The following is an 11,720-nucleotide window of genomic DNA, read 5'->3' on the forward strand; positions in this document are numbered from 1 at the left end:
GACATCGGGGGTGGAAGGGCAGTGGATGGGGGAGGGGGGTTGTTACTTTGTGAGAGGTGAAAAGGATAACTTGCATTGTTCTGTACACCTGAAACTAATAATAAAAAAATAAATAAAAGCAATTTTATATATATATATATATACACATATGTATCTGTTAAATATTTTACTTTAGCTTAAAGCATAAATAACAAGGCTTTGTTTTATATGATTTGGAGTTTTTTTAACTAGTATTTGGCTGTAGGGCCTTGGTCTTTTGAGTGTGGATCCACAATTTAGAGTACCATGTATCTTTCTCATGTATCTCTTTGCCTACAATTTCCACTTTTAGTTTCTTTAAAGCAAAGTGAGGACTCATAAGATACATACAAAGCAAGCTCTTATAGATTTGAATACTTTTTTCCCAATCTTTTACAATCATCATTCTCACAACTAATTTTCCCATAACAGAGACTTTTTCAGTGTCTTCACCCTCCTTCTTTCAAGGCATTTAATTTAGTTTTCATTGGAACATCTTTCTTTTTGCACTCACATACTCATGCTTATCTAATTTAATAATCAATTTGATGGTATTTAAGTTTCATAAGAACAGTTACAATGGGTGTAATCAGGTTTGGGAACAAGTATGATGGATTCTCTTGAGGCCCATGACTCACTTGGTGGGAGCAGAAGTGTGCAGGTGCCATGGGCATTCATCCCTCTGCGTGTTATACATCACACTGGGAATGGCAAGTATCTGTTACTGTATGAGCCAGCTACGTAGAGGCTGGTTAAGAAACTTTCTACTATAATGTCACCTGCAGTGCCTTTATAGGGGGCCAATTATCCCATTGATGACAAGATTTCCTGACTTAGAACATCCAGAAACACCTGGGAAGTTTGGTGTCTGGAAGAGCACTGAGAAACTAAGTTTTAGCCTCAACTTTCCTGTGAGTATGATATATGTTTATAAGCCTGACAGAACACCACCTTTTGCTCAATTCTGGAGATTACAATCTTACTCTTTGTTTACTTGACACAGATCTCACAGAGGCACACACACACACACACACACACACACACACACACAGATGGATCTGACATTCTATCAGAATCAGCCCAATAAATACCCACTAAAAAATATTTGTAGATGGGAATGTTTTACTTGTCTAATTTTTAATTTTGTAATGATGGAAAACAACGAACAATATTCCCAGAGAAGAAGAAAATTCCGTGCATGTGCATAGTAGGTGCTTACTAAATATATGATGATGCACAAGCTGACATATTTCTGTCGGTGCATATTAAAGCTGTTCATGCAAATGTCAGTGATATTTATGCACAATGAGGAAATGCACCAATATTAAACTGGATCCTCCAAATGAATGAGGTGTAGGAACTGAAGTGTGACTTCGGCTATTCCCAGAAGCACTATGTGGAAGCAGTGATCTGTAAAACCCTGGCATAAAGGTTACCCAAGTTCTCACGGCATAAATAAAATCATTGCAATGTTTATATCAGAAAGGATGGAAATAAAAAGCTTGGAAATAGTAAATGGAGTTTCAGTGTACAAGCAACCTTTGAAGATACACGTCTCCTTTATGTCATTAAAGAAATCAAATAAAGGCAATTCCACACATGCCTTTGTGAAGTAATATAAAGTAGGATCCAGTAACACCAAAACAGAGCTAGAATCTTACCCATGCTTAAGACAGAAACTACGGTAGCAAACATATGGGTTAAATTCTCCTCAAAGAAGATTGTATTAACATATGGCAGAGGAAGAACATCCTTCAGCCAACCAGGTCCTTTGATTATTTTTCTCTCTTAAAAACATCAGTTTTTCAGAATACAGATGCATAATGACAACCTAAATATTTACATAAAAGATTAAGATCAAAGCACCAAAACCTAGGTGAAAGACCAGTACTTAGTTCTTCATGATGTTGTGTGGTGGATAGAGGTCAGAGAACCCTGGCTAGCTGGTAGTGTTGTATTTGAAACCCCTCCCAGTTGACCCCCGTTTTCATCACTGTGTAAATGTTTTGCTGGAATACCTTCTACTTTGCTACTCTGGCCAAACTAAAAATTGGAAGAATTTTGAGGAGCTAAAGGCATCCACTTTTCTCACTTACAGGTGCCTGTTTGTGTGTAAATTTAAAGATTGTTTTTTTAATTTAAATAGAAAAGAAGAAAGTATTACTTTCGATTTAGGATTTGGTGGGTGTGGCAATCCCGGAAGACCTGGGAAATAACTACTGTTTGGTTTGAGTGATACACTTGGCTACCATTAAAAGAGCGTATAATTATAGCCTAAATGTTGACTTAGAATTTTAACAGATTTATCTAAACTTTCAAAATTTGTACCGTTGGATGTAACTATCTAAAACTATCTTATGGCAGATGTTGTAGGAGTACTCAAAACATTAAGGTAACATGAAAACCCTCGGATATCACCGTCCTCCTCAGTTAACAATTATACCCCTGGAAGAGGGCTTTCATTTCATCTATTTCCAAGAAGTCAAAGGAATTATTTTGTAGACATTTCAAACTTTCGTCTGAATATATGAAGACTGATAAGATAGCGCTGTCCTTTCTGTTCACGAGGGGCCCTCCCCCTCTGCTCGTGTATCTTAAAGTTTCCCCAAATAAATCTAGGGACGCTGCTGCCGGGCTGTGGGAGATTTCCCATCACAGACAAACCTGCTGGGGGGGGGGGGGGGGGAAGAAAGGAGGGTAGAAATCAACGAGACACGGGAGCTCTACTCGCCTGAAGAGAGGTCGAAAATCATTAACTTGCAAATAGTGTTTTTTCCATTCCAAAGCACCTTATCGCCCGGACGCCCCCAGGGACTGAAAGGGCTCGGCTCGCCACGTGAGAGAACTCGGGCACTGCAGGGGTGGGGGCGGAGGGAACCCGGACCGCCGGCGGACCCTGCGGGGTAGAGGGACGTGCCGCTGGAGGCGTCGGATTCGGGGAGGGCCAGAACCTGGAGGATGACACCCCGAGCACTTCCTGGCACATCGTAGGCTCCTTTCCCAAACGTGCTTGTGGTCCTGTATACCGCTGCCGTTCTCAAAGAGAGCCGAGGAAAAAATAAAGATCTACAGGGACCCCGCCCATTCAGGTCTCTCTCTAGCCGGGGGCGGGGTAGGGAGTGAGAAGCGTGTCCCACATCTTGGGGACTTGAGGCTGTGAACAAGATATCCCAGGATACACCAAGGTTTTATTTGTAGTACTAGTTGAGAGGAGGGGGCAAAAGAAGAGGAAAACTTAAAAAAAAAAAAAAAACTATTTTTTTTGATCCGCGGCGGCCTGTCTGTTGAGCGTTGAGTTTCTTTCGCTTTGCAGCAGGCGACCGCCCTGGGAGCCACCTGCGCGTCCGGAACGAAGTGGGGGTGGGGTTGGTCCGAGCCCAGGTTCCCCGACGCCCACTGCAAAGGGCTGTGCGAATGACATACTATAAACACTCTTGCCTGCGTCCCCTTCATCGCACCACACACCTAAGCTCGAACTGCAACTCCTGTTGGGCGAGCCCGGCCGAGCCGGCCGAGATTGCGGCGAAGAGGACGCGGCGCGCTGCAGCCGCCGAGGCTCCTCCTCTCGCCGGTGCAACCCGGGACTACCTGGCGGCGTGGCACGGGCAGTGCTCAAGGTCCGGGGTGCCCCCACGGCGGCCACGTCCGAGCCCACCTCACTGGCCCGCGCGCAAAGCCCAGCGGACAGCCCGTTCCCTCCACCTGCGACCGGGGGCCCCACAGCACCCCCAGCCGAGCCGGGTGCGCCCGCCCGTCGGTCCAGGCCAGGCGCACCCCGCGGGCCACGCTCACGCAGTTGGCGCAGGCGGCCCTACGCTAGCGGCGTAGCGCCCGCCCGCCCGTCCGCCCGCCCCCTGCACTCTCCCCGCCCCCTCCCTCCCTCGCAGGGGCCCAGCGAATGTAGCCCGCGAGAGAAAATGGCGGCGGCGGCGGGGAATCGCGCCTCGTCGTCGGGATTCCCGGGCGCCGGGGTGGCGAGCCCCGAGGCGGGCGACAGCGGAGGGTCCCCTAAGGCAAGCAGCGTGCCTGTGGCAGCCGCGGGGCTGCTGCGGGAGGCGGGCAGCGGGGGCCGCGAACGGACGGACTGGCGGCGGCGGCAGCTGCGCAAAGTGCGGAGTGTAGAGCTGGACCAGCTGCCGGAGCCGCCGCTCTTCCTCGCCGCCTCGCCGCTGTCCTCTTCCACTTCCCCGTCGCCGGAGCCCACGGACGCGGCGGCGAGCGGGATTGGTTTCCAGCCTGTGGCGGTGCTACCGCCCCACGGAGCTCCGAGCCGCAGCGGCGCCCACCCTTCCGACTCGGCGGTCGCATCGGACAGCGGCGCCCCGAGCCCCACGGGGGCCGAGCCCGGAGAGAAGCGGACGCCCGCCACCGAGCCGCCTCCTGCAGCGGCCCCCGCCGGGTGAGCATTGCGGCCGGGGGCGCGGCGGGGATTTGGGGGGCGGGCGGACGACGGCAATGAATGAATCCTGGGCAACGCGCTCGGTGTCCCGGGGCTCCGCGCAGCGAGGCTGTGCGCCGCTCTCCGGGACCAGAGTCCTCCGGCACCCCCCTTTGACCCCTCCGACGTCGGGCGGCATCCGGGACCTGGCCTGGGGGACGGAATGGGGTCTCGGGGCGGGGACGTGCCGAAGAGTTTGTTATTGTTTGCAGACATGTGACAGGCGTGCGAGACGCGCCGCGGGGATCGGTTGAGTTAAGGTGTGGGGGCCCGGGCTGGCTTTGTGGGGCTCTAGGAATCGGGGCTCTTACAGGAGCCCCGGAGCGGAACCCTGGCAGTGTCCTGCGGGCCGGGCTGGGGGGCGGGCAGTAGCCCGGCGGCGGTGCCCCCAGACGTTAGTCTCGGGGGGCACCGGGGTTGAGGGCCGAGCCTTCAGGCGGTCTGCGGTCAAAAGAGGGGCGGGGTGGGTGGGAAGCCCCAGTCAGAGGCTGGGTAGGGGTTGGTGGCAGAGGGCGGAGGAGAAAGCGGCGAGGTCCCGGTGGCCGTGACAGGCGTAGCTACTCTGCAGGTACCGGGGGGCCGGGGCGGGACGAAGGCGACGCGGCCTGAGAGGCCTCCGGATGGACGATTTGGTAACGTCTGTCAAAGCGGTGCAGGCGGTTTGGCTGCAGACTCTGGGGCTTACAATCTATTTGGACGGGGGGGGGGGTTCTAATTGCGTCCCCCAAAGGGCTCCAAGTGTTCTGGGGAATGCGAACTGCACCACTAAGACTTGAGTGACTTCTGTTTGGAGTTTGAATTTGGCCTTTGAAGTTTGCATTTGCCGCAGTGGTGTGAGAGCCAGGACCGGATGTGTCAGCCATTCAGTTTCAAAGCGGTGGTGACTGCTCCCCGCAGCCTCTCCGGCGTGGTTGGAGACCGCGGCGCGCGGGTGCGGTGCTTCCTGCTCTGTGCAGCTGCGCGGGCCGCCCGCCGACTGCCAGATTCCAGGGACCACAGTGCGGTGGGCTTCGGCTCAGATAGTCCTGTGATGCCTGTGCAGTATGGTATGTGTAAAGTAACTCAGATCAGCGGTTCTTGGTCTGACCCTTTTTTGGCAACTGAAACTTTTTATGTTAAAGTAAACTCTTTTAAGTGTTGACAGTGGTAATCCTTTTTTTTTTTTTTTTTGAAACTAGTGTATGCAAAGCACAGTCTTGATGGGTATTTTGAGTTGCGAGAAATGTTTTTGTGATGGTCACCCATTGACCTGTAGAGTTCCTGGCCTTTATTCTGAGTATTTTAAAGACTGTCTCTTCTGTTTGTTCCCTTGTGAGACGAATTGGACAGTACAAATCGTTGGTTTTGGTTAATTTTCTAAAGTGGTTTGGCACTTTTTTTAACTTGATTATTTATTTGTTTAAAACCACACTTTATTACTGGATGTTGCCCTCTTCCCTCCTGCCCCGTAAAAAAAAAAAAAAAAACTTAAAAAACACAGTCAGCACTGTGCCATGGCAATATTGAGAGGAAAGATTTGTGACTGACAGTTATGTGTGTGTGTGTGTCTGTGCACTTGTGCATAAACAAGAGTTATGTTTCTCAACATTTTCCTGCTTCTGTGCAGATTGGATTAAAACTTCACTAGAATAATTCTTTGAAGGCAATTGTTACTACAAATGAGCTCCAGGTAAAAATATTAAATGCCAAATATGAGAAATTTATCTATTCTCATGAGACCACCTTTTTGGATACAGTAAATAATTTAGCAGGTGTCACCGTTCTAGTCATCTTAGTGAACTATGTATATAGAACAACCACTATTAAAATAATGTATACAAGTTGTTTAGTGTTGTCTCCACACAGAATAAGAGGAATAAGGTGGAGGCAGATAGACTTCAGGGACTGAGTAATCCATGCTTAAGTTTTGCTTTTTATAACTCAGGTTGGTTTTTTTTGGTTTTTTTACTCCTCTTTGTTTAAGGGGTGGATTGTAATTGCACAGTATGTGAAAAAAGGGGGCTAATCAACATAATCATTTTTTAAAAATGAATGTCACTAGCCACAATATTAGTTTGTTCACACCAAATGTCATACTAAAGATTTTATTTATAGTAAAATGTTGATTACCCATTTATTGAAATCAGTGATTTTCCCCCCAATTTCCTTGTCAGTGGGGTTGGAATTTATTTTAATCTGTTGGTATAAGCACTTTTATTATAAGCAGTACAGTAAATTCTCAATTGAACTCTACATTTTATTTTTGTTGGCAATAGCTACATTCATACATACAGGAGGAAAATCTAACAGATTTTGAACTACTTTTATATTTCAGTAGTGGTATGGGTCTTCTGTCTAAAGGCCTACTGTATTTTTAAAGAGACTTCTGTGATTTTTTTTTTAATTTCAGAATTTCCTTTAGGTTTTAATCTTCGGATGTAGAAAATAACATTTGTGAAGTATAAATTGTATAAATAATATGCATATTAAAAATAGATTTTAAGTCTGCCCCTCTTTTTCAGGGTAATAACTGAAATCAGTGAAAGCTTTGTGCCTGTAAGTGGCGCCCAAGAGTTTGATTTTTTTCCCTTATATTACAGAATTAGGGGCTTTTTCTTCCTATTTTACTGTCTTTGAAGAAAAATTACAGTGTTACTCTCCATTGAACAGGCTATTGTGAGTTTGGTAGATATAATTACTCCATCCTATTTTTGTAACTTAAAAAACCTAACTATCAATTTGCTGGCCCCACGAAAGAACAAGATATGCTGTACTTGTTAATGTTAGTTTTTGTTTAAAACTAAAGCTATTTCATAAGCTGCTTTTATATCCTCAGGTAGCCCACAGCTTTCACTCCCTATTAGAAGCAGCTAAAATATATACTACAAATTTAATGATTTTTTAAAAAAAATTTATTAGAGGAGGTATAGGAACATTATTACCTAAAAATAAAAATTAATTTGGTGATTTTATAAAACAGCAGAGGTAGTGACATAAGTTAGTCTTACACGAATTTGTAAGTTTTGTAATTATGAATTGTCTAAGTTCTTTCTTTTTTAAATTAGGTAAGAGATTTCATGCATTCTTCAAAGATTAACCTTTGTTAAATATAATTCTGAAAGAGAAATATCAGAGCTAGATTTGTTACCAACTTTTGTTTTCTTTTCATATCAGATTTTGGCAAGGGTGACTGGTTAACCAACATTCCTTAATATATGATTTCTAATACACTATAATAACTCCATTTTGTTAGATACAAAAAAAACAGGAAGTAGCCCTGTTGATTGATATTTTCACATCTTCTGTAGCACCAAGCATATGTTGCATGATTTAGAAATGGTCACTGACTTGTTGTTAATTTGAAGATTTCAAAATATGAAAAGAAAGGAGTGTTCTTTGCTTTCAGCAAGAGCAATAGAACCAGCTACAGCTTGCCTAGGCTGTCTGTGATCAGTCCTTGACACTGGCTGGGAGCATTCCAGAAGAAGAAATGATGGGGTGGCAAGGCAGTTAATGGAGAATGGATTCCCCTGAGGAAAAATATGGGCCTTCAGAAGTGATCTCATTTAGGAAGCACAACTTTTGCATTTTGTAACCCATTTTCTTGGGTTAAAAGGTATTTCTGTATGAAGAAGGTAATAGAAAAATGTGGCATGGGAAAGTAATAGTCTCCAGAGGCTCTTAAGAGCTGTAGTATATTGCACCTCTAACCTTGGAATGCTTTGCTTATATCAGATATACCAGGTATATTCCTTAGACTTGGTTGTTTTCCTCAGTCCTGGCCTCTTTTATACCCTAAGTCAAAAGTTAGAGCTACTTAAAAACGGAAATGGGTAGAAGGAAATATGGACTATTAGGAATAAATGCAAGTTGTCTTTAAGAAATAACTTAAGAATATTTATAAACATGAAAGAAATAATCAGGAACAGAATTAAAGCAAATGGCTCATTGTAAAGCAGTGAGATTTGTCAGGTGTGCTTCTTACTACAAGAAGAAGATTTTAGCTGTGACTAAAACATGTTTAGTGAGCATATAGATATGTTTTATATAATCACCTCCTTGCCTTCCATGTATCAGGCAAGTTATGTATTTTTTTTCTCATTTCATCATTACTGCAGCCCTCCAAAGGCATTGTAATTTTTGTTTTTGAGAGGTGGAAACTCATCTGCGATGCTGAAGCCTTATTATCATACTGGTAGAAGACAGAGCTAGGATTCAAACCCAAGTTGGTCTGACTCCACAAACCATTTGTTTCCACTACTCTATGCTACCTCCATTTCTTTTCCAAATTATTAACCAAACTAATTGATGATTTTTACGGACAAAGTTGTTCTTCAGGAGTCATAATAGACTGATAGGCCTCTACCCAGTGCCGTTGCCAATACACTTATCTCCTGATATGTATATTATAATAAGTAGCTTTCGGTAACCTGGCATCAGACATGTAATACAAGTAAACTGTACTTAAATCACCTCATCATGTTAGGCAAGGAGAATACCGTAAGTGATTCGTGTTGAGTATTTCTTAGATTTCTTGATTTGTGCTGTATTAAATCGTAAATGGAAGAAAGTTAAGAAGCTGAAATTAACATCACTCATTCATCTTAATCATCACACATGGAGAGAAACTTCCAGTGTAATTGGACCCTGCCCCTTTGTTATTGTTTAGATTTCATTCACCCAACATTTATGAACCTCTACAGCAGCGGTTCTCAACCTTTCACAGATGTCGCCTAAGACTGTCGGAAAACACATATTTTCGAGGTCTTAGGAACCGAGACACCGCTCCTCTATCCGTCTCCAGGCCCACATGCAGATACGCCCACATACGAGTACCCAGCGACCCCTGTGAAAGGGTCGTTTGACCCCCAAAGGGGTCGTGACCCACAGGTTGAGAACCGCTGCTCCACAGGATGATGGTGATCTGGATGGTAGAGAAAAAGATCATCAATGCACAGCTTCTGTTTCTTTGGTAGATTGTAGTATGAACATGTTTTACAATACCATGTTAAATACTATAAGAGAAATGAGGATACAGAGGGGCACCCAAATTAAAAATGAGTGCCCTGAATTTCATCCACAGTGTTCCACACTGTATTTCTGCCGTGAAGACAGCAGTACCTCTCTAACTTTCTGAGGAATTAATTGTCCTTCCAGGTTAGTAGTTAAGAGTGGTAAATTTATTCTACTTTCTACTTGTCATTTGGTTTGCTAGTGTTTTGCTACTTTCCTTTGGCCTCTTTCCCTTTTCTTAGGACAGATAGATGCTGTAGTTTTTCCATTTCCACAGTAATGGAAAAAGGAATCTAGATGAAGATTAGTTTCAAACTATTTCTGCCTACATTCTTAAGTTAACAGGATATATATGAAACTGCAAGTTCAGATGTGATTTTTTTCCTTTCTTGAAAGAGGAAATTAAAATGGGGATATGGGGAGCAAGAAACGCAGTATCTGCCAATGCTAGTCTTAAAATTCAGTCTTTTTCATTAGAAACAACTCCACTAGTTAAGAAAACAACATAGGGAAATGTAAAATATGCTTTAGAGCATAAGATAACCAAGAAGACATCCTTGTCTTCATTTACTCTGTGGCATATCACAGCTGGTTTAGGTGTGTTTGGTATGGAAAAGAGTTCTCTATTGCTAGTGATTAAGTCCTTGAATACCAGTCTGATTAGTTTTTTAATAGATTGAGATGTAGAGTATCAAGAACTGTTAAGCTTTTAAGACCCACCAAGCGTATTTTTCTGAAAGTACCATCTGTCACCTGGGAATCAGACCTCTTGAAGACTGGAGGAAGTCCCTGGAACATAACACAGTACTGTAGTTAGTGCATTATCTAACTTCATCACATGTAAGCATAATGATGATGAGTGTATGTAGAGTGAGGAGAGGGTAGATACTGGGCAGTATGTGAAGGGTTTGCTCTTGACTATAAATAGACGTGATCATTACCTTTCTTTATTGCCTAAATAATAATTTAACTGATATATTATTAAATAATCTTCAAACTGGTTTTACAGCATTCTGAATAATATCTGTTATCAGTTTTTAACAGACGAGAAACTCTGTCTTATTCTTTATACCATTGCCCACCACCTAGAGTAGTGTCTGGAACCTGCAAATATTAGGTGCACATGAATGTTAGGATGAGTGAATTTTCCCAAAGTGGTTATCTTAAAATTAGTATATCAGAAGATTATAATAACTTACTGTAATGTGATTTTAACCATTACTAGCTTAAGGCAAGTTTTGAAGGCAAGAACTGTTTCTTATGAGTTTCTTTTTTAAGATTTTTATTCAAATATAGCTAACATACAATATTATATTAGTTTCAGGTATACACCATAAGTTATTCAACATTTAAGTACCTAAAGAAGTGATCACCATGGTAAGTCCAGCAACCATCTGACACTGTACCATGCTTTCACAATATTATTGACTATATTCTCCATGCTGTACATTACATCCCCATGACTATTTTGTAGCTACCAATTTGTACTTCTTAATCCATTCACCTTTTTCACCCTGCTCCCCAACTCCCCCTTATGAATTTATGTATATTGATACTTAGTAGCTTGATATTTAGCTGCAGTAATTGGTATTAGCAAGTAGGAGTTGATAATATTGACCAATTTCATATAACGTAAATCTTATAATGCTTAGTTTAATAACTAAGTGTAGTTACAAAGTAATTGGAGCCATACTAAAACTGTCGAGTACTGAGAAAATTGAGTTTCTGATATTTGAACGTGTCTGGTTGTTTGGGCTGATGGGTAAGCCCTCCTGATTTTCTCAACCCTGGCAATTCTTCCTTGATGGTCCATCATCATCCTCTTGAATATCAATATTAGAAGATCCTCAGGGTGGTCCTAGGGCTTCTGTCATTCTGTCTTCTCTGTCCCCACCCTGGTCTCAGTAATGCCTTTAGATCAATTATTGGCCATTCACAAATGATTGCAGAGGTTTTTTTCCTGCCAGACCTACACCTCACTGTCTACATGGCACATCCAATACTCAAATATCTAAAACCAAATTCAGGATTTTCCCTATATGTTGTCCTACTGATATGTTCCTTGTTCATGAAATGGCAGAACGAGAACCTAGGCGTTATCCTTGAGAACTCCTCATATTCAGTCCATCATCAGAGGCTGGTGATTTGACCTGTTATCACTCCCTAGTGCAGGCTTCCTAACTTGCTCCCTATATCCTACTTCCTCCCTTCCAATCTGTTCTCCATATTATGTGGTCATTTAAAAATGTAAATCTGGGGCCGGCCGAGTGGC

The 11,720-nt window shown here is 43.5% G+C and overlaps 1 protein-coding gene across 3 annotated transcripts in view; it reads left to right on the forward strand.

Annotated features, from left to right (window-relative positions):
• Positions 1-3,500: 3,500 nt before the first annotated feature.
• Positions 3,501-11,720, forward strand: part of MAP3K1 (mitogen-activated protein kinase kinase kinase 1) — a 77,771-nt gene continuing 69,551 nt past the window's right edge. The window contains exon 1 of one of the 3 annotated variants that reach the window (XM_019648214.1): positions 3,501-4,417. In XM_019648214.1, coding sequence (XP_019503759.1) covers positions 3,936-4,417 — 482 coding nt within the window. In that variant the 5' untranslated portion in view covers positions 3,501-3,935. Of the gene's footprint in view, positions 4,418-4,954; positions 5,025-5,067; positions 5,503-11,720 lie in introns of those variants that run through there. The other 2 variants (XM_019648215.1, XM_019648216.1) reach the window with 2 other exon arrangements.

The sequence above is a fragment of the Hipposideros armiger genome, unplaced genomic scaffold (assembly GCF_001890085.2).
Source record: "Hipposideros armiger isolate ML-2016 unplaced genomic scaffold, ASM189008v1 scaffold_122, whole genome shotgun sequence".
Lineage (NCBI taxonomy): Eukaryota > Metazoa > Chordata > Mammalia > Chiroptera > Hipposideridae > Hipposideros > Hipposideros armiger.